General features: G+C 42.0%; 1 protein-coding gene across 1 annotated transcript in view; it reads left to right on the plus strand.

The window, feature by feature from the left end:
- Positions 1-24,402, plus strand: part of LOC136884140 (fibroblast growth factor receptor 3) — a 222,671-nt gene that overhangs the window by 2,537 nt on the left and 195,732 nt on the right. Inside the window, exon 2 of the mRNA XM_068229806.1 lies at positions 1,672-1,722. Within this exon, the coding sequence (XP_068085907.1) occupies positions 1,672-1,722 (51 nt within the window). The remainder of the gene's footprint in view (positions 1-1,671; positions 1,723-24,402) is intronic.

Genomic DNA, 24,402 nt, shown 5'->3' on the forward strand with positions numbered 1-24,402 from the left:
TATTTTCCTTAACACTGGTCACGCCTCCTAGTCCCGTACAGGTATGCAGTCCATCAGAACAATTTCCACTGTGTTCATTTTGGTATGTCCGTGTATGAAAACATATCGATGGCCTAGAATGAATACCTCGTATCTCACAAAGTTCTTCCTATCCATTATTTCACTTAAGACTGGTCACGCCTTCCAGCCACATCTGGGTATGCAGTCCATCAGAACAATGTTCGTTGGGTTTATTTTCCTATGCTTCCGAGTAAAGGAAAATGGACCTTATAAAAATTATACTCTAGGAGTTAGCAAATACGTCACACAAACATACTTTCCTATAGTACGATACGGTAAGGTTCATTTTCCTTCACACACCCGCATAGGAAAAAAGAACACAACGTACATTGTTCTGATAGACTGCATATCCACGTGTGGCTGGGAGGCGTGGCCAGTCTTAAGGGAAAAAATGGATAGGAAGAACTTTGTGTGAGATACGAGGTATTCATTCTAGGCCGTCGATATGTGTGTGTGTAATATACGTTAAACTGTATGTACATTATAAGGCATGGTTTGGCAGGATAGCAGGCTTCATAACCTGAGTCACGCCATATAAATAAAAGAATAACAATAATAATAGAAGGTGTACAGATTAGATACAAGATGAAACACAACGCCGCAGAGGACTGCACGGCCTTCGCAGATCTTACGGCATTGCTACACGAGACGGAAGAAACTGCGAAGATAACGCTAGCAAACCTAGCCGAGACCGCTGTGAAGGTTGGCCCGCTGATAGCGTACAAGAAGACCAAGATACTGAATGCAAAGGCCAACTGGAACGTTAGAGATTAGTCGACAGTTCCCGGTACCAAGATGAGAATATAACAGACAAACTACAGAATAAATAAGAGTGTGGGAGAGAAAGCACAACTCCTGCAGAAACTACGATTCACGGCCAAGGCGACTTATGGGAAGAAGAACCTATCGAGAACACCAGACTGCGACATTATGCGATGACCATCCGAAACGCTGCATTAGGCAAATGAGCTTGTATTCAACTGGAAGAGTAGGAAAGAAAGATCCTGAGAGATATATGGGGTACCAAAAAACAGAGTGAAATACGGATGCATATACCAGAAAGAAGAACGGGAAAGAAGGTTGAGTTTCGTGGAATATTTGATGAGGATGGATGACAATAAATTAACAGAGAAGATATATAATGCAACGTACTTAACGGGAAATAACTGGATCAAGGAAGTTAGGAAGGATTGGAAGGCTATTGGCGTATTAGATAAATATACATTAGCGACTGTGAGGGATAATCTGTTTACAAAAAGCTCGTCGAAAGTCACAGATGGACCGATACTAAGATTAAGATCCAAATAACAGAAGCGGAGAGAAAGAGCAGTGAAAAAATGAACAGGTATTCGATAATACGAAGACGTCCTGAACAAGTCACTCGATATCCTAAGGGTCAAAACGAATAAAATTAATACATAAATGATAATCTATTTTAGTATAACTGGCAGTAGATTGAAAACATATCAATTTAAGTGAAACTGTTTCCTGCAGACCTTAATGATCTACTATATACACTGACAGTTTTATTAACAAATTCCAACTTCAGAGAAATTAATTATTTTATCAAAGTATTAAGTATAATAATTATGGTTTTCTCTCTTGTTGTAGGTGAGTACTGCCGAAACTTGACTGCTGATCATAGAGGAGTTTCCGCTCACTGTAAGTTATACTTAATTATTTACAATGATTTTCGGTTTGGGATCAAATTACGACATCAGGTAACGGAATTCACTTAACAATAAATAATTAAGAGCTTCCGTGGCTCTAGGGGCAGTGCACCAGATTTTCACCGCTGAATTCAGCGGTTCAAATCCCAGTCACTCAATGTGCGATTTGTGCTGAACAAAGCGGAAGCAGGACAGCTTTTTCTCCGGGTTCTCCGTTTTTCCCTGTCATCTTTCATTCCAGCAACACTCTCCAGTATCATTTAATTTCAACTGATAGTCATTAATTATTGCCCTGGAAGAATGCGACAGACTTCGGCAGCCGGCAAAATTCCTATCCTCGCCTCTAGGTGGAGGCTTCATTCATTCCATCCCTGACCCGGTCGGATGACTGGAAACAGGCTGCGGATTTTCAATTCACATTAAAAATAAAACACTGCTTACTCCAGTTTCCTGCAACCTTACTTGCATAACTGTAAAGCGGACTTGATGCCACTGTCCAGTGGAAAAGCGCTGTTTCATGCTCGCCAGCCCGCTCCAGTTCTTGGAGCAGCGCACTGGTGTTAAGAGTTGTTAAGGATATTCATAACGCGAGCTGGTCACGTCACCTCATCTTCCTCAATCAAGCACCCTTCTCACCCATTAGTTGTCCCCCCACACTCCTTGTGAGCTCGCCACTTCATTACCAGCCAATAACAAACTCCTTACTCCTCGGACACTGCTGCCAAGGCCCATACGTGAACCACATGAAATTCGTCACTTGCATCGGTAAATCCTGCAAATGAAAAATATTTTCCGTGAACTGTGCTGAACCAGTATGACCAACTTGTGATACGTTTAGAAAGAAGAGAAACCTTTCCGCTCTTCTCTTAAAGCGGTTGTCACTTGACGGGTAGTGCTGCATCATTTTGGTAAATCAAAAGACGGGACACCCTACTTCTGCAATTTTCATCCGACATTAACCATATTTTGTGAGTTTATTTACGTTACCAAAATTAAGAGTATTCTATAATTTGGAACATGTTGGTGTCATAGTTACTTATTTATAACAAATTTTGTAGTAATGTAAATCCACAGCATGTTTCCAGTCATTCGATTGGGTCAGTAATGTAATGAACGAAGCCCCCATCTAGCGGCGAGGATAAGAATTGTGCCGGCTACCGAAGCCTGTTGCGCTTTTCTGGGACAATGGATAATGACTGGCAGATGAAATGAAATGATAGTGGTGAGTGTTGCTGGAATGAAAGATGGCAGGGAAAACCGGAGTACCCGAAGAAAAATCTGTCCCGCCTCCTCTTTGTCCAGCACAATTCTCACGAATGATCGGAATTTGAACCACGGAACCCAGCGAGGACAGGCCGGTGAAATGTCCCCTGAGCCACGGAGAATCCTTTGTAGAAATATTAATAATTTCGAAATATCCCTTGCGTACCATTGTTGGAGTTTTTTAATTTGGAACCTTTTTTTTTGGTGGTTCTTACGGGCATGTGAATGATTATTGGTATTATTATTTGAACAGTAACGTTACTGATGTTATTAGAGTACTTTTTACTCGCACCCTTTTGCATTCTTCTTAGAAATTCTTAAATTCTCACATGTAACTCAAGATATCTCCGTCAGATATCGCTATTTTTCAAAATGGATGCCAACTTTCTCTCTCATGGTAGTACAGGCATGCAAAATTTGAAGACAATCAGGCAAAAACTGTTGCACTAACAATATTTCGAATACTGAAATGTAAAGTTTTAAGAAAAAGCTGATATTGTATAACATTACGGTAGCTGTATCAGAACTTCCCAGTACCATAGATTCCTCTTTCCTAGGCCTTTTTATTTTCCTCAGCAACAGTTTTAACATTCTACTGTACGTATTACGCGCTTATAGATAAGGATAGTTTTCCCCTTTATTCCTAGTGGTTATAAGCCAATAATTATTAATCTATCAATAATAATAAAAATAATAATGTTATTGGATTTTGCTCCCCGCTGACTGATTTTGCGGTTTTCGAAGACGCCGAGGTGCCAGAATTGTGTCCCGGAGGAGTTCTTTAACGTTCCAGTAAATCTACTGACACAAGCGTGACGTATTTGAGCACCTTGAAGTACCACCGGACTGAGCCAAGATCGAACCTGTCATGCTGGGGTCAAAAGGCCAGCACCTCAACTATCTGAGCCACTCAGCCACGCATTATTATTATTATTATTATTATTATTATTATTATTATTATTATTATTATTATTATAGTTTTATGTCCCACTAACAATGTTTACGGTTTCTCGGGCAAGCCCAGGTGCCGAAAGTTTGTCTCGCAGGAGTTCTTTAACGTTCCAGTAAATCTGTCGATAAGAGGCTGACGTATTTCAGCATTTCTCGACATGCCATCCATAAGTTGTAGATACAGTTTTGGAAAAGAATAATAATAAACTAGCGAACTTGCTCTGCCCCGATTAGTATACAGGGTGACCCAAAAGTCCGTTAACGTTTGACGAGGCAGTACTTCACGGAGTATTGGAGGTGGAAAGGTAATAATTGACAGACATGATTGGCATGACATGGAGTTTTATTGACACCAAAGTAAGTAAAGTTTCAAATAACAGTGCCTTTTCTGGTAACGTCAACCTGCCACGCTTGCAGGCGTATCTGACGCCTTCTCTCTCTCGACAGCTCCTTTTATACAGCACACCGGTCTCATGAGGAATCATTGACGTTTTGCTGTCCAGCACCATCTGTTGGCCTGTTTGTGCGCTCGATGTTCGTGTCAGTAAAACTGCATGTCATGTGAAGCATGTGTGGTCATTTGTACCTGATATGTTGATATCCAGTGCGATCTGTTGCTCATTTTGTGTACTTTATTTTGGTGTCATTGAAACCCCATATCATGCTAATCATGTGTGCCAATTATTACCTCATTACGGCCATAATTCCTCGAAGTCTCGCCTCGTCAAACGCTAACAGACTTTTAGGTCGCCCTGTATAATGCGACGTAGGTAACTTAGTACTTTCGGTGTCTAAACTTCCACCCTTAGTTATTAGTTACAATATTGTTTCTTTCCATGGAGGCAGGGGATGTTCTTCAGACGGATGAAAAGCGCCACAGAAACAGATGATGTGCATAAAGTAGTAGCTCACTCATTTCTATTCAACTCCACTGACCCCCTCCTCGCTAACAAAACCGAGCCGAGGTCATAAATTAAGTTTAAAAAATAAAAGAGTGCCTTGTGAAATTCCAGCCGCGCCGCCCAGCAGGTAGAATCACTTGACTCGGGCCCGAGCTGTTAAAATTCAATAACCGAAACGAGGAGGAGGCTGCGTCAGGCAATTAAAAAATATCCCGACCGACCGACCGGCCGGCCGGCTTCGGGAGCGACTAGACTGCATCTGACCCTGGTACATGGCACTGATAAGGTGAGAAGTAGTTGTTAATAATAATAATAATAATAATAATAATAATAATAATAATAATAATAATAATAATACGGTTCTTCTGTGAGATTTGCATAAATATTAGCGATCTGAACTATCAAAACCCCTAAAATCTATGCAACGCACCTTACATAACTGTAGAGCGGCTAGATGATACTTGCGCCTTGTTCAAATACGTTTGCATTCTGACCTACTGGCGCCTATAATTCCCATCTCTATTATTATTATTATTATTATTATTATTATTATTATTATTATTATTATTATAAAAGAATTTACTAAAACAGCTTTGGAGAATCCGTCCGTCGGTTCTACTGTACTGATTTGTTTCATTTTTGTTTTATTTTATTCTCTCCGAAATTACCTACCGGTGAATCATAAGACATTGATAGGTCTCTAAGATCGGCAAACTTTGAGTAATCATAAAATCAAATCATTAAATGATCATTCCAATAATTGCAGGCGAAGGCTTACCCTAACCCGCAATACATTCTGTACTTAGCAGGTTGCTAAGAGACTAACACTTTCATATATGTGATTTTCACCCTTAGTAATGTCATTGCATGCAGCCATGTTTGATTACTATCTGCGAAGCCACTTCCTCCTGTCACGGAAGAATACTATTCCCTGTTAGATACTCTTTGATTCTCTAACCTTTCCCAGCCTCCAAATATATTCAACAGATGGCAGAGCGTTCCTGATTACTTACATGTTGCTAAGAGAAAAAAGTCTACGTACAAACAGACCCCATCATGACATACACCTTCGACATTACCTGGGAACACCTATCGAAGGATAACCTAGCTACATTAGAAAGAGTAAAGGCCATGTATCTTAAAAAATTTCTCTGCCTGGCAAAAAACGTACCTTCGAGACTAACCTATGAGTTATCAAATAACGTTTCTATATAGAAGAACTGCCATTGAAAATACTATTGCCTTCTACGACACAATACCAAACGTTACATCAAGAACTGCAGGATAAAAAAGCGAATGTATGGACAGATTTTTAATCAAACAGGCGGTATGATGACGTCAGAATGGATGAATTCTGACTGCGAACTGCGGAATATCATAACGCGCTTCTTATCAAATGTTCATAAAACCATTGAAAAGGGCAGGAAAAACAATATGACAGGCATATCAAGACGAGTTTTCTGACCTATTTATAAGGACATGGGTCCACTAGTTATTATTATTATTATTATTATTATTATTATTATTATTATTATTATTATTATTGGGCATGTTTACACAATCTACCTGCCCTGTTATCCCTCCTTCTCCTTTGTACTATTTCCAAATGTCTGTAAGTCTCTGACTTCTAATTTCTCGTTTTTTCACCAAATGTAGTTTGGCAAATTGTTTCTCGGATGCAGCCCTCACCATACATCATTCTCACGATACTTCGACATGAATATGTCTCAGAGCTGGGGACCATCTGCAAGTTTGTGTAACAAAATAGTGACATGTAACAACATGTGATGTTACCTAGCAACAGTACCTTGAGAGCTGCACAGGCCACAGATCTGTAAGTCATGGCCATCCGTCAGTACCGCACATCACAGCTTGCACGGTTGCTAGGTAACGTCGTGTCACTTCTTGCTTCTTACTGAACGTTGCTTTTTCATTAGTCTCTTCATTTTCAACAAATACTTCTTCTGCGTCTTTGTGCACTATGCAAGCCACTTTTCGATCATTCTTGCGGAAGGAGTATCCTATTAGTCAATTTCTTGATTCATCATTTTGATAAGTCCCTAAAACTTCAGTTTCCTTCTCATTCTGATTGTCGTGTTTTCGTCGGTTTCGAAAAGTTATTCGGTGGAGAGTTTTATAGCAAATGGCGAAGCAGCCCTAGGACGACCCAATAAAAGATGGCGAGTTTATGTTAGGGAGGACCTGAAAAACACCAGTAAAGAAGCTACAGCTGGGTGACCAGAGGAATATGTCTATGTAGCTCAGAGTGGAGATGCTTGTACTAGATGGTGAACCAGTCCTAGGAAGACTTGAAACTAAAAAGAGAGCCTGGGGTAAACGGGGCCTGAACAACATCAAAAGAGCCCAGGATAGAAGTTACTGGAGGAGGGCGACCAGAGCGGGAAAGGAAGGAGGAAGAAGAAGAAAAGTCAGTATGGTATTTCGTTCACATTCAATCCGTTTAGTAAGTGGATCGTGGTTCTGTGGACTTGAGGAAAGACTTCTACCAGCTCGCGTTACAGGACGACTTTAACGGGGTAGTATTCTGGAAAGTATTTTATATCCCAGGTTTTACGAGGGTTTTTAATGTTTCTCCTTGGAGGGGTCACACTCGACGCATTTTATTGGTGGGTCGGAAATGATGTTAACATTATTGTTATTACTTCTGCGACCTTGCTTCACTTTTTTATGTGTCTGGGCTAATTGGGTCAGCTCGCGTTCTGTAATCCTGAGTCTGTTGAATGTTGGGCGATAGTGGCAAGGTTCAGAAGTCTATCCAAGTGCGGCGCTGCTGGGGGGAGCTGTTGATAAACACCCCTCGTAAAATACCAATACAAATCAAGGAAGAAAAAATAGGTGTCAAATTTCCCTTTGGGAAAAACAAATGATCATCACTAGATATCGGATTTGTAGGTGTCTAAAATAGGCTATCGAATGTTTAAAAAATAGGTTCTGAAATGTATTTTATGCAACTTTAATTTTACGTACTTTAATCGGCAATTATAACTTAGAGTACCAATTTTATTTTGCTAAATTTATAATAACTATTTAGGGGTAAATACAAAACAAATATCACTCACCCCTTTGCTACAAACGTCACAGAATATAATGTTATCATCCGATGTGCAGTGGGCAAACTTCTGTATGTATCCTGTTATTAAAGTCAACCTGGAAGCTGACACTTCCTTGTTTTCACTCGTGACACACACTACAGGCGTGTACTGCGGGAGCTCGTAAGGAAACGACTTCTGGTAAGTGAACTAGTTTACAGATTCCCCATTTTAAGATTTTGTTCGACAAGTATTTCAAGATACTGAGTGGCTCAGACGGTTGAGCCGCTGGCCTTCTTATTTGAAGGTGCTCAGATACGTCAGCCTCGTGTCGGTAAATTTACTGGCACGTAAAAGAAATCCTACGGAACTAAATTCCGCCACCTCGGCGTCTCTGAAAAGCGCAAAAGTTGTTAATGGAACGTAAAGCAAATGACATTATTGAAAACTAGTCGACAATTAAACTATTTTACTTTCTCGGAATAAATTAAAAGCCTTTTTAATCGATTTAAAGATAAGAATAGGAATTATAGGAATATAGGCAAATATAGATTGTAACATAAAGTCAGACATTTTGCGCACAGCAGGACCATAGTTTTTAACCTTATAAATAAGGCCCGGATTTTTATGCAGTAACAGGTTAGATTGCAAACTAATCTGGTTAGTAGGAACCGTCGGCCACCCACTCTTCCATAATGTAGCAAGAGTAACGTAAATTATAGGGGTTCTGATGGGTCGTACCCCTAATACTTAAGCAAACCCCGTAGCATAATCGTTGTGAAGGTAGACTATACTTGCTACTCGCTTCAGGAAGTTTGCATTCTAACCTATTAATACATAAAAGTCCGGGCTGTACTTATAAACAAGTAAATACAACTTCATTTAAGTGATCTCTTCTGGAATAAAATGGGTTTTTGCGTATAATCCGACGTCCAATCATCACCATGTCTTTTACTGAATGAAACTCAATTTAATAACGATGAATTTATTTACACCTAGGAAACAACTGTGTGGAATTCTGAAGTCGACAAGTGGAGGATACAGGGCATCGAAAGAGGGGAAACTAACGAACGGTCTATGAAACTACCACCAATAAAATAATACCTATGATGAATACTATTGCTGAAGACGACACACACATACAGCCCCTGAGCCATCGGAATTAACCGATTAGAGTTAAAATTCCCGTACCTGCCGTAATCGAAACCGCAGCCCCTGTGACCAAAGACCAGCACGCTAACCATTTAGCCACGGAGCCAGACAGATAATAGAGTGACGTTAGTGATTAACTGGTCTTGGTGGGTGCGTGCTTAGCACGTTTAAAGTATAATCGCAGATTCCCGGGTTCGATCTTGGCAGAGGTTGGCGATGTTTGCGCGGAAGACATTTTGAACATTTTCTTTCTCTTTTTTTTTCTTTTTTTTTTTTTGCTATTGGCTTTACGTCGCACAACACAGATAGGTCTTATGGCGACGATGGGACAGGAAAGGGCTAGGACTTGGAAGGAAGCGGCCGTGGCCTTAACTAAGGTACAGCCCCAGCATTTGCCTGGTGTGAAAATGGGAAACCACGGACAACCAATTTTAGGGCTGCCGACAGTGGGGTTCTAACCCACTACCTCCCGATGACTGGATACTGGCCGCATTTAAGGGACTGCAGCTATCGAGCTCGGTGAACATTTCCTTTGAGTTGCTCTGAGTTGAACACTTCCTATAAGCTGGCAATTTTGAACAGATAAAAACGTTCTTTTAACAATACCTCCTAAACTAAGCATTCCTGGGTGTATACTTATAGGACATTTTTCCGTTCTTTCTGTGTGATGAACCTACCCTAATGTATGAGAAATTATTTCTGATACATCCTGTATATTATTTAAGTAGCAAATATTTTTTTCAATATTCCTAAACCTGTCTAAAAGTGGAAATTTATAAGAAATATATCAATCCGATTGAATGAGGTTTTTCGCTATATGCAAGGTTGTTCCTAGTTTACATGGATCATCATGGATTTAGTTAGGTGGTAATGTAATAAGAAGTTTGGTCTATATCGACGACTTGGTCGTGATAGCAGATTGTGCTGAAAACTCGCAATCTAATATTTTGGAACTTGAAAAATAAGTGCAATGACTATGATATGAAAATCAGCCTTTCCAAGACCAAAGTGATATAAGTAGGTACGGGTCTTAAGAGGTCGAATGTCAGATAATGAAAGCAAAGCTGAAACAGGTAGATCATTTGAAGTATTTAGGATGTGTGTTCTCTCAGGATGGTAATATAGTGAGAAGGAATTGAGGTGCACCAAAGTTAATGCAGTGAGTTTGCGATCAACAGTATTCTGTAAGAAGGAAGTGAGCTCCCGGACGAAACTATCTTTACATCGGTCTGTTTTCAGACCAAATTTACTTTACGGGAGTCAAAATTGGGTGGACTCAGAATATCTTATTCATAAGCTAGAAGTAACATGAAAGTAGGAATGATCGCTGGTAAAAACAGCTGGGAACAATGGCGAGAAGGCACACGGAATGAGGAGATAAGGAATGACTCTATTGACGAAGCTGCATACATACCGGCTTCAGTGGTGGGGTCATATGAGGAGGTTAGGTTACCTAGGAGAAGTAGAGGGAGACGAAGACGACGATGATTAGACTCAGTTTCTAACGATTCAAATATAAAGAGGTTTAGAAACAAACAAGCTCAAGGAGCTAGTTACAAATAGAGGACCATGGCGGAGTTTAGTAAAATCACAGAGGTTTGCAGGCTGAATGCTGAAAGGCATCACGGTCTATAATGAAACGTGTCATCCTCTTGCTGGACAGAAGTGACACCCACACACTCATGTCAATGTCAATGTCCCTGCGTCATACACAAACTATTTGGTCGGAGCACCAGCGGTTGCATTTCGTCCCGTCTCTAATGGCCCGCAACATACACTTCCTGCACTTCTTCCTAATCTCTAACATCGCTGCCTTTATGGCAAGAATACAGACAGACAGTAGCGGTCTTTCTGCACGCTGGGTGTTCTGTTTGTATGTTGTTGGTCAGCCGCTTCTTTCAGAAGAAAGAAATGCCGAAAATATGAACGGCACGCAAGAACGGAAAACAAGACGGGAAGGAGAGGTAGAAAAACTTTAAATTCATTCTTTTCATAAAATATTATACCATGCGGCTAGCGAGCGCCGTACTTTCTACTTACAATTGTCCCGCATGCACTAGTGATGCATGGGATGCCTAATCACTTGTTTTCGAAGGACACGTGCTGTATTTTGGATGTTGTGAAACAAATAGTAGTCATTTTACTGCACACGTTCTATAACAGGCTTCATTTTTAAATACGCCAAAGGTGGAGAAAACAAAATTTAGTAAATTATTAATTTATACACGTGTAGACATTCCACTCGATAAAAGAGTTGTTTCTATGAAACAAAAAGAATACTGTTCGGCGAAAAACCTGTGTTGAAGACAGACGTCTGTTTGGAGCTTCGGCTGCATTCTCACCAGATTCGTAGTACTGTTGTACACTAAGTACATACACCAGCCTAGTACTGTGTGGTCGTAAACGAGGCTTACTAATCCAAGGGGTTGCATTAGACGGGTAGCGCCGAGGAACATGTTGCGAGTGACCGTCCGGTTGTTGTCTCTTCATATTCTGACATAACCTGCCTGCTGGCAGTAGTGCTCCTGTGAAAATCAGTTAGTAGACATCCCGTTCAACATTTGTGCATGCGGGATAGGTAGAAAGTACGGCACTAGCGAACCACCTGGTATATTAGAACTTCCTTTTTGCTAGGAATTTAAGGTCGCAGGAACTCAGTCAGGACGGCCTGTCGCTATTTTTTCTTTACGGAGGCGACACTCAGGTTATATCGAGACTCAACAGCAAAATTTCAGAACTGATTTACTGATATAGAGAAAAGACAAGAAAAGGAGTCTGACCACCACAGTAGAGATGGCTAGTGCGCGTATGTTTCGAAACACTGTGCCGGAGCCAGCAGCTGTCTCGATGCTTCGAAACAGCAACGTTTTGAGACAGTGACGGTGCTCCGTTTATCCTCTCACCTCAATAGAAACTCTTCGCGTTGTTAACTATCTTACTATGCTTTCGTAACTAGTTTAGGTTGTTTGTTAATGCACAAAATTTCCGATTTCGAACTCTGCTTAGATTTCATTAATCATTTTATAATTATTCATCTTAATTCGTTTATTTAGACTACTATTTTACTAAGCTTTTATTACTGGATTAGGTTAAGTCTGTTATTGTTCATAGAATACATATTTTCAACACTTCTTAAATTTTATTAATCATGTTATATTTATTCATATTAGTTACTGTTTCAGGCATTTTTTGCTAGTTGTTTTACGTCGCACCGACACAGATAGGTCTTATGGCGACGATGGGAAGGAAAGAGCTAGGAGTGGGAAGGAAGCGGCCATAGTCTAATTAAGGTACAGCCCTAGCATTTGCCTGGTGTGAAAATGGGAAACCACGGAAAACCATTTTCAGGGCTGCCGACAGTGGGGCTCGAACCTACTATCTCCCGAATACTGGATACTGGCCGCACTTAAGTGACTGCAGCTATCGAGCTCTTTGTGTGCTTTTTTAAACTGTAAAACTCGCTCTTTTTAGTATCATCGTAAACGCTTAGTGACGAAGCAAACTCCTGTTATTACTGTATACTGTTACTATTGTGCTGTACTTGATACATTTGCTCATTAAATATTTCATGAACCTCATATTTTACCGTTGTCAGAATGTCGAACAGTTTAGTCAGTGGTTCACGTTTCACCAGGCCATCGCGAAACACTGCTTTTCTTGCAGCCCGCGATGTGCCGTGCGCCGTGTGCCGACACACTGCTTCGAAACAATTCGCTGTGCTGTATCGAATGTTTCGAAACAGTAAGCAGTGTCGCTTCGTACATCTCTAAACCACAGAAGATTGGAAACTACCAGACGGTACTGTGCTGAAGGTAAACAAGTGTACGTACCTTCGAGAATATGTAACAGGAAGCAAAAAGAATAGCAATGGGATAAAAGAGCTCGGCAACTCCAAGTGAAACTCAGAAAGAAATGCGAACTTTGAATAACTACCTCCTGCCCTTTTTCATGTAAGACCAATAGCTCTCTAGTCTGTACAGAAGAGCCAATCAAAGTAGAGATCGCCCAGCGTTGCCAGATCTCAAAGGAGACGTTTCCGTTAATCCAGTACTGAAGTATTCTACGTTCATGCTTTGTCTTGTCACTGTGTATGGCTTGACAACACCGAAGTGTATGCATTTGGAAATCAGGGACTAAACAGCCAGTGTTTCCGGCTATCGTACACTGAGTATTGCACTGTATTGAGTGTGAGATTTTCGCTGACGTCTTTGTTGGAATATGATATGGTATGATATGATATTCTATGAGAAACTTATTATCTCTCTGTGTTAAGCAATGGCAAGTGCCAAAAACAAAGTTGTTCATAGTGAAGGGAGAGATATAGCAACAGCGCGTTCACCGTCTACGCTCTCACACACCAGCGGACGGAGCTAGCTCTTGTACCACTTAGCTTTCAGGAACTTACTTCAACTATAGACGTAATATTGAGATAGGAGGTCTGACAGTTCTTCGAGAGAGATGCGTTTACTGCCTGCCAGGGCGGGGAGAAGGGAGTAGGGGAGTATGGTTGCCATGGAAACGAGGGCGCACCCACTGCTGTTACCATGGAGATAAGCCTGCTGGCCGGCTCGTTTTGCTTGGAGTTGGCAAACCTCTCACTTCTGAGTTACGTACAACAGAACACAGCGGTCTGAACGAATAAGCTAGTGATCCGCAAGCTAAGGGAAGGAGAAAGGAATTCAGGAATTAGCAACACTGTGCTTCTTTTAATATTACGGGTATAGCCGGTGTTGAGCTGAATACCACTCTGCTCGGTGGCGAATGAACGACGTGACAGCCCATCTCCTTGAACTGTGATCTTCTCCCTCCCCCAAACTGTTAAGAATGAGTTTGTCTGGATTCAGGTTAAGCCGGTCTCAGTCGGATAGAATTGCACTACATCAAGAACACACTGAGCTCGTTCAAAACTTGCCACATACAAAGATATAAGGACAGGAGCTCGATAATAAATCGTGCTGCTAAGAAGTTACACACTACTTTGTATTAATATTTCATAACCTGTGTTGCAGATGAAATATATACCACGTTCTAGCTGAGATAATCAGTAGTTCTCGTGTTGAATAATAATCTGACGAGATTTATAACCTGTGTTGCTGTAAGATTCCAATTGATCACATGAAATTTCCTAACTTTTTCAAGAGCAATAAATCTCCCAATCTCCATGTAGCAAGTCCTGTTGAATTAGCAAGCTTATAGGTTTAATAGTCCGCCTCTGTGGTGTAGTGGTTAGTGTGATTAGCTGCCACCCCCGGAGGACCGGTTCGATTCCTGGTTCTGCCACGAAACTACAAAAGTAGTACAACGGCTGGAACTGGATCCACTCAGTCTCGGGAGGTCAGCTGAGTATAGGGGGTTCGATTCCCACCTCTGCAATCCTGGAAGTGGTTTTCCGTTCTTTCCCACCTCTCCTCCAGGCAAATGCTGGAATGGTAGCTAATTTCAGGACACGGCCGCTTCCTTTCTCTTCCTTGGCTATCCTTTCCACTCTTCCCATCCTCAGCATAGCAGGTGAGGCAGCCTGGGCGAGGCACTGTCCTCCTCCCCGGTTGTATCCCCGGACCTAATGCCTCACGCTCCAGGACGCTGCCCTTGGGGCGGTAGAGGTGAGATCTCTCGCTGAGTCCGAGGGAAAAAACAATCCTGGAGGGTAAACGGATTAAGAAAGAAAGAAAGAAAGAAAGAAAGAAAGAAAGAAAAAGGATTTAAGACAGTCAGCCCTAGTGTCTGGGGATAGGGGGTCTTCCTCCTATCCAAAAACCCCAGGTTCGATTCTCAGTCAGGTCACGGATTTATTCATATTTTTTACCTAGACCTGAAAGCTGATTCAAGATCCACTCCGCGTACGTAAGAACAACTGAAAAGCTGTCTAACGGAGATACAGCATCCCGGTCTAGAAAGTCAGTAGTAATGGCTGAGAGGATTTGTCACGTTGATCATCTGACATCTGGTAATTTGCAGCCATTCGGGCTAAGCAAGATTCATCAGGCTGCAGTGCCGCGAGGTTTGTTTTGTTTATTGTTTTACATGTGACTACTGAAATCATGATCATAGATTCATATGTTTTTACGTGCCGTAGAATACTTGCACGGTTTATGGAGACGCCGAGATGCAGGAATGTTGCCCATCAGGAGTTCTTTTACGTGCCTGTAAATCTACTGGCAAAGGGCTGGCGTATTTGAGCACCGTAAAATTCCACCGGTCTGAGCCAGAATCCAACTTGCCGAGTTAGGGTCAGAAGGCCAGCGCTCTATTGTCTGACCTACTCGCACGGCGGTCAGGAATTGAAATATCATTCCAAATATTGGGTGCACTGAGATTCGAACGTCGGTCACTTTGATAAGGGATGCGTTCGGCTGTTAACCGCTCCCTTTTCATACAACTCGACTGTGAAGTTGATTGCGTGCTTTTCACCAATGTTCACAGATTTTCTTCTCCTTTTGTCAGTTTTTCCACAGCCTGATGGAGTCGCGGATGTCATCGGTGTCACAGGTCGACTTGACCCAATTTAACGGCCGAACATCCTTCCTGACGCCAACCATACGTGGAGGAATGTATATTCGCTATTGTTTTTTATGGTTTGTTTTTATACGGCAACTGAAGGATGGGAAGGGGATTCGAACCCACCATCTCCCGAGTGCAAGTTCACAACTGTGCGACTCTAACCGCACGGCCAACTCGCTCGGTCTCACTATTGTTTGTGTCTACGGAGGTTGGTAAAGAAATGCGTGTACGTAATACAGGTATGTTACGCAAAATTGGTCCGCTAGGTGGCGTACGTGTTAAAACCGATATGCGCTTCCCGCTTCTCATTTGTCTTACATGTTATTTATAGAATATTGTATGTGGAGTATTTAATTAATCAATCAATCAATCAATCAATCAATCAATACTGATCTGCATTTAGGGCAGTCACCCAGGTGGCAGATTCCCTATCTGTTGTTTTTCTAGCCTTTTCCTAAATGATTTCAAAGAAATTGGAAATTTATTGGACGTCTCCCTTGGTAAGTTATTCCAATACCTAACTCCCCTTCATATCAATGAATATTTCCCCCAGTTTGTCCTCTTGAATTCCAACTTTATCTTCATATTGTGATCTTTCCTACTTTTATAAACGCCACTCAAACTTATTCGTCTACTAATGTCACTCCACGCCATCTCTCCGCTGACAGCTCGGAACATACCACTTAGTCGAGCAGCTCGTCTTCTTTCTCTCAATTCTTCCCAGCCCAAACTTTGCAACATTTTTTTAACGCTACTCTTTTGTCGGAAATCACCCAGAACAAATCGAGCTGCTTTTCTTTGGATTTTTTCCAGTTCTTGAATCAGGTAATCCTGAAGGCTGGTTTGATCCTCAACACCTCAGCCAACAGCTGTCATAGATGGCCTAGGCATCACAAAAGAGGCAAACTAGGAAAATGATGAATGAAGTTCTTTCCCGTTGCTTTCCTCACTGCGCCATAAGTTGCTATTACATCTCAGTCTATCAAGCCCACTGAAATGCACTAAACAATCGACCCTATGAGTAACATTTTCACACCATTGATCCTAGGGACTGGTTACAAAAGGAATGGGATTACAAGCATCGCTCATACCTCATTCACTTTCATATTGTCAAAGCCAAGGATGAGACTGAGACACCGAGCTCGATAGCTGCAGTCGTTTAAGTGCGCCCAGTGTCCAGTATACGGGAGCCCTGAAGATGGTTTTCCGTGGTTTCCCATTTTCACACCAAGCAAATGCTGGGCTGTACCTTAATTATGGCCACGGCCGCTACCTTCTCAGTCCTAGCCCCTTCCTGTCCCATCGTCGCTATAAGACCTATCTGTGTCGGTGCGACGTAAAGCCAATAGCGAGACTGAGACATGTCAATGTTAAGTATAAAATATAGCAACCGTTTTTTAAATGTGATTTTTTGCAAACGTTGAATTCTGTAACACCAGGTGAGTTGGCTGTGCGGTTAGGGGCGCGCAGCTGTGTGCTTGCATCCGGGAGAGTGTGCGTTCGAACGCCACTGTTGGCAGCCCTGAAAATGTTTTTTCGTGGTTTCCCATTATCACACCCGGCAAATGCTGGGCCACGACCCATTCGTTCCCACTCCTAGCCCTTTCCTATCCCATCGTCGCCGTAAAACCTATCTGTGTGGGTGCTTGTAAAAAAATTCTGTAACCACAAATGGGTTTTTAAAAAACATATCTGCATGTTATTGCTCCCTTCTTATGCTATAAGCGTACACCCGTAGGAATCCGTAAACAGTGTCTGCTACTAGTTGGTCTGAATACGATTTACTTTCAGATCTTTGTGAGTTTCAAGATCGTATTTCACGTCATTTGACACAATAAATATCAAACTTTCAATTCATCAAAATGATTCGTCTTTGGAGTGTCTGAAATTTATGGTGCACCAGGTTCGAATAACAGGTCACACTGTCTGCAGTCCATTGTAGTGCTTTTATGGCACATGTCACACCTTGATATTGGGAGTCACACTATGCTTTAGTTCTTGTAAATCGTATGCAGCCAGTGTTTCTGTAAGGGAACTGGTAGAATAAACTGGAACACTAGGACACAACTATCACAGAATAATAGAGGGAACAATACTCAAGTACTGTTTCCTTAGTTTTTGTATTTTTTAAAAATTTATTAACATTTAAACAGTGCAAACCTTCGTTTCGACGCGGAGAATCTCCCGTTAAACAAACAGAAACGAATGACGCTCGAGAAGCATACAAACAACCAAACCCCACGGCACTTAACGCCCTCGAAAGGGCTTTAGCCTGCCCAGCGACCGCTGCTCAGCCCGATTACGAGGGGCCATGTGGTCAGCACGACGCATCCTCCCGGACGTTATTCTGGGCTTTCGAGACCGGGGCCGCTATCTCACCGTCAGAGTGCTCCTCAATTCTAATCACGTAGGCTGAGTGGACCTGGAATCAGCCCTCAGGTCGAGAGAAAAATCCTTGACCTGGTCGGGAATCGAACCCGGTGCCTCCGGGCGAGACGCAGGCACGCTACCCCTACACCACGGGGCCGGCCCGAGAAGGATACACTGTCCAATATTTGTGAGTCATCTACCGTAGTATTTCAGCACACCTCTATTAAGCAGATCAGCCAACCCTGCCTGTAATCGAACCCGGCATCCACGGACCAAAGACTAGTGCGCTGAAACTGAGCCAAAGAGGCAGACATTTTCCGAATTATGATGACGATGATGATGATGCTTCTTGTTTAAAGGGGCCTAACATCTAAGATCATCGGCCCCGAATTTTTCGCATTAATATTTTGTGTTACATAGAACTTATCATAGAAATCGAAAAGCTCACGCATTCACTAGCGTCTCTTTAGCAGTAATAAGTCTTTTCTGTCACACTGTACAGCACCTTCTATAACCTCCCGCTGTTCCTATCAACACCATCTGAATCATTTCTCCTTGTCAGGTTGGCAGTAGAGAGTCTATATTTTTTGTGCGTGGGCATTTAGGTCCTGGGCGAGGGATTCTGCTTGGGTTTTGGCCTGACACGTAGGTAGATGCAGAAGTTAAGGGAGAGCCTTCTTAAACCCAGCTTTCTCCAACAGTTGGATCTACTTAGAGAGGTGGGATCCAGTCTGTATCGTTCTTGCGCCCTCAGACTATAACTGTTCTGTTATAATACTTCGCCTTGTACAATAGTAGCGTTGTAAAGTGGTCAAAATGCCGGAGTTCTTCTTCATCATGATTTATGTGGGGTCGCTGATGCGGATATTCATCCTCAACGTTGCTCAACCATTTCTTACAACTACTACTTCGACTACTACTAAATTGACCCCACCACCGAAGCTGCTTTATGCGTACAGCTTCAATCCATCGAGTTCATTCCTAACTTATGCTTATGCAACCTAATTCCGAATACTCTTCTGCCATTATTAGGACCTGTTTGTAGCACCAATAATTCTCGCTACTTTCATGTCTGTTACTTCTAACTCTTAATAAGATATCCTGGGCCCCCACTCCAGCTTTCACTCCCGTAATGCAAAGTTTGTCTGAAAACAGACTGAAGTAAACATACTTTCCTCCGGGAGCTGACATCTTTCTTACAGAATACCGTTAATTGCAACTGCGAGTTCAGTCCATTAGCTTTACTGCACATTGATTCAGTCTCACTATACCACCATCCTGTGAGAACATGTATCCTAAATAGTCTACTTGAAATTATCTGTCTGTTCCAGCTTTGTATCCCCAATCTGACAAACAGTTCTCTTGGATTTCTTGCCGACTGACATCAGTTTAGATTTTGAAAGTCTAATTTTAATAATAATTAATACCGAGCTCGATAGCTTCAGTCGCTTAAGTGCGGCCAGTATCCAGTATTCGGGAGATAGTAGGTTCGAACCCCACTGTCGGCAGCCCTGAAAATGATTTTCCGTTGTTTCCCATTTTCACACCAGGCAAATGCTGGGGCTGTACCTTAATTAAGGCCACGGCCGCTCCCTTCCCACTCCTAGCCCTTTCCTGTCCCATCGTCGCCGTAAGACCTATCTATGTCGGTGCGACGTAAAAAAACAACTAGCAAAAAAAATTAATAAATGTCAATGAAGAAAAGAAGTTTAACTTTATATCGGAATATAAAAAGCATGCAACCAGAATGGCTCGTCAACAGGATTCTCACTTTGTAGGAGAACAGAAAAAAACGCAAATCCCATGTGTGAAAGAAGTCCATCGGGATCTAGAAAAATGTAGAATCAGGGTGGAAGACTTACGAAACAGAGAAGTATTTAGAAAAAAGGTTTTTGGAGGTAAAGGCGAGAAAACGAGAAAGAACAGAGTATATTCTTGGCAGAAGAACGAGCGCCGGGCTTAGTGGCACAGACGGTCGAGGCCTTGTGACCCGAACTTGGCAGGTTCGATCCTGGCTCAGTTCGGTGGTATTTGAAGGAGCTAAAATATGTCGGCCTCGTGTCGGTAGATTTATTAGCACGTAAAAGAACTCCTACGGGACTAAATTCTGTCACCTCGGACGTAAAGCAAATAACATTATTATTATTATTATTATTATTATTATTATTATTATTATTATTATTATTATTATTATTAAATTCATCTATTACTTCGTCATGCTCTAAATCTAATGCAAGGTTTTGTTCTGTAACTGGACGCTGTGCATTTATTTTATTGAAAGGAATACTTTCCCCAAAATAGATTTTTTTAAACTGTAGATTTGATGCCACCATTTGCACAGCTCCACCCGTCCACGCGCCTCACATACACCTGTCGCGGTCCATTTGTCATGACGGCCGATTTCTAGAAGCTGCAAGAGGATCCACATTGCGTGTCCACAGCCAAGACATCCCAAACCACAAGCTTATAAAATAATTTAGGGAGCGGCAGGTTGAGAAGGGTTGGGGTGTCGTGTTTACCCTGCTACCGGCTGCTTATCTCATCTCCCCAGCTGCATACCTGCTGCCTGGGCGACTTCACTCTCTCTGTATTTAGTCTACTTCTTCCTACAAGGTAGTGCCTCCATGGTAACGCAGTCAGGTGCAATTTTAATGACGTTCCACAGTCCATGAGCGAAACTGATTTCGTCGCTCATAGAAGGATATCCGGCATCGTCAGGTATACGAAGATCCTGCATTCCCTTTACCGCTCACTGACAGTTTCGCCGGCGGCTAGTAGTAGCCTAAGCTATGGTGAACCAACCACAAACGTTTTTCCATCGCCACACTACTTAACCTATGTACATGAAATGGGCTTTTGTGTTCTTCTGTATAGCCTATATAATTATTATTATAATAATAACTAGAGTCCGGATTATTAGGTGCTGATAGGTTGGAATGCAAACTGACTTAAACCAGTAACAAGTATACCCTACACTGTACAACGATTATGCTATGAGATTTGCATAGATATTAGGGGTACAACCTATAGAACTCCTTGAATTTATGCTACTCTTCCTACATTGTGGTACAACGGGTTGCATCATACTTCCTACAAACCAAATTACTTTGCATTCTAACCTATTACCACCTAAACATCCGAGGTATAATAATAACGTTGATGCGAGGTTCACAAGTTGAAGGTTAGAGTGATTACTTTAGATGATCACATGATAACAACTCGATTGTTTAGATCGAGAGGTGCCTCTTGATGATGTGCGGGTTTTACACGGATAGTTTCATTATTACTGTACGGGGGAGACGTTAGATATTTTTTGGAAACATTTTTAGGGTGGATAATAATAGACTCACAGTCCGACTCGTTGGCTGAACGGTCAGCGTACTGGCCTTCGGTTCAGAGGGTCCCGGGTTCGATTCCCGGCCGGGTCGGGGATTTTAACCTTAATTGGTTAATTCCAATGGCACGGGGGCTGGGCGTATGTGTTGTCTTCATCATAATTTCATCCTCATCACGACGCGCAGGTCGCCTACGGGAGTCAAATAGAAGGACCTGCACCTGGCGAGCCCAACCCGTCCTGGGATATCCCGGCACTAAAAGCCATACGACATTTCACATTTCAATGGACTCACAAAAAGGTTTTTCAATGTAATAAATTCCCAAAACAGGAGAATAAATTGGCTCTAGGAAACAAGACGAGACGTGAATGAATTGATCATCGGGGAAGACATCACGAAAAATCGCCAAGTCTTTTCAGTCTTCAGGACCTTAGTAAATAAACACACATTTGTGGTCAAAACTAACAGCAGGACAAGTACAAAGTCGTCGGAAGAGGCAACAGAGTGAGTTCATCAAGAGATTTTGGAAGAATAAGAGGGCGAAAGTCATCAAGCCAATGTACAAGTTCCAACGCGCTCTATGAATGGGCATAACGAAACAAGAAGAACAATGTGGATGCTAGAGGCATCAGTCCCTATCGTGTGCTTACCTTCTACGTAACGACAACAACCCCCATCTACTACAATCTGTTTCGCGTATTGTTTCTTTGGTCTACGCCTATCGTTCTTACCTCCAACACATCTCTCAAAAACCAGCTGAAGAAGTGCAGCGTCTTTAAGATGTATCCCATCATCCCATCGTTCTCCTTCCACCAATTCGATACATTGTCTCTCGATTTTTGATTACATCTACCCATCTCACATTTAGCGCTATTCTTTAACACTATATTTCTAAATATTGTATTATTTTTTAAGGGTGAACACATTTCTTAGCTGGCAATAGGCCTATAGGAGTCCCCATACCACAAAAAACGTGAAATTAGGCAATTTCCTGAATTTTGCCAAAAGTTGAAGCGCCCAGCAAGGTTTCAAATTACGAGTCTTGGATAGCTCTATCAAACTAAAAAAAATAATCGAAAATCACTTCAGGCCAAAATGCAGTTAGCGCTCGCAGTGGTAGAAAAAGGCAAACTGCTCATCTAATCGACCGGATAACGATGATTAAGAAAAGAGTTGTCATTTTTTGCTAGAAATAAGGAATATATTCTCATACTTTATTTACCTAAAATTCGTAGCTCATATCACTAGAATGTTTTCAGCATTGAGTTGCTTGCCTGAAGGGAGATTTTCTCTCTGAACAAGATGTTGCGCCTCTGTGGTGTAGTGGTTAGTGTGATTAGCTGCCACCCCCGGAGGCCCGGGTTCGATTCCCGGCTCTGCGACGAAATTTGAAAAGTGGTACGAGGGCTGGAACGGGATCCACTCAGCCTCGGGAGGTCAACTGAGTAGAGGTGGGTTCGATTCCCACCTCAGCCATCCTGTAAGTGCTTTTCCGTGGTTTCCCACTTCTCCTCCAGGCAAATGCCGGTATGGTACCTAGCCTTTTTATAATTTTAAAAAGCGACTTCCTTCCCAGTTCAAAGCCTCTTCCCTGTCCGATTGTTACCGAGAGCGTATCTGTGTTAGTGCCAGTTGGGGGCGCAAATAGGCCTAATAACTTTTTTTTTTTCAAATTTTCTGTGGTCATTAAATGCCTTCTATCTGTTAGGATATTTATATGAAGTCACTGGCGCGTATTTCAAATACGGAATGATACTGAAAGATACGTTCTCATTCTCAGGGAGTTTGTCCTTTACTTTGTGACTTTCTCCGCAGTAGCACCGACTTGCCATTGACCCTCCCTTCACACTGTACTGGTACTTCCTACCATCAACATAGCTAAGGTATGCGATTCTTTGACAGGAAACTTCACTTTAAATTATTAATTAATTAGTTTCGGATGTTAGAGACAAACAGGCTTTTAAAACTATTTCCAAGTGTTTAATTACAAAACTGAAATCGATGTAAAATTACTGAAAAAAGAATAGTGTTTTCTTTCAGGCGCAATATCCTTCAAAACAGTTAAAATATGTAATACTTATGGAATAATGGTCCTTTTAGTGTGATTCGCCGACATTTTAGCTTTTCTTGTAGGTACATATTTGGGAACAGAATAGGTAAATACATATAATCCGGGCTCTGCTCATAAGAAGGGATACTTCCTTGGTTTTGTGTGCCTGATCAGTAAGTGGTACGCGCTCTGTGGGCTGCGAATTCCCCCCACAAGGTTCTCTGCACGAAAACAAGCGGTCCTCACATTCCAGAGGCCAACTGGAATTCATTAGCGAATGGTCAGACCTGCCACTCAACGTGGGTGGATTTGAAACACTTGCAGGGTGTGGCAAACGGCACGTTGAGGGAGGATATACGACTCCAGATTTTTAGGCAGTAATAGCCTAGAATACAGAGTTATTGAAGCGCGTCACAAGTATACGCGTGCAACTAGAAGAACGCAAATTTATTGTAGCTTCTAACTGTTTTCAATGAGCATTTCAGAAATGAGTTGAGCCTGCTCATTTTCAATAAAATCTTGTTTTGATTTAGTGTTTTTGTCTACCACTGCACAGAGACCCTTCTCCGAACTATTCGTTCTAAAATTTGTGTCTGTTTTTACCTCCCATTGACTAGGCATTGCTCTTTTTTCATGTTCTGTTTCGAAATCCACTTCACGTTCCTTGAGTATCAGTATATAAATATAGTACATTAGTATATTGTATGTTCAGTCCGTCAGCGCTAATGCTGGTGGGATCCTCAACAGCTCTGCCATCAGCTGTCATAGATGGCCTAGGCATCACTAAAGAGGCGTACTAGGGAAATGAGGAGTGAGGTAGTTTCCCATTGCTTTCGTCACCGAGCCAGAAGTTGCTATTACATATCAGTCTGGCAAGCCCACTGAAATGCATACACCAATCGACCCTATGAGCAACATTTTCACACCATTCATAGCAGGCACTGAGCAATTAGTATATTGTGCATTAATAATTATGCTCGTATATACCGTTGCTAGGCAATGAACACCTTGTAATTCCACTCATGAGACAACCACGTTTCTTCATCTGTCTTGTGACGGCTTCCCGCGTTGCCTGAGAATGGAACAGAAGGCTCCAAC

This window comes from Anabrus simplex, chromosome 12 (genome assembly GCF_040414725.1).
Source record: "Anabrus simplex isolate iqAnaSimp1 chromosome 12, ASM4041472v1, whole genome shotgun sequence".
Lineage (NCBI taxonomy): Eukaryota > Metazoa > Arthropoda > Insecta > Orthoptera > Tettigoniidae > Anabrus > Anabrus simplex.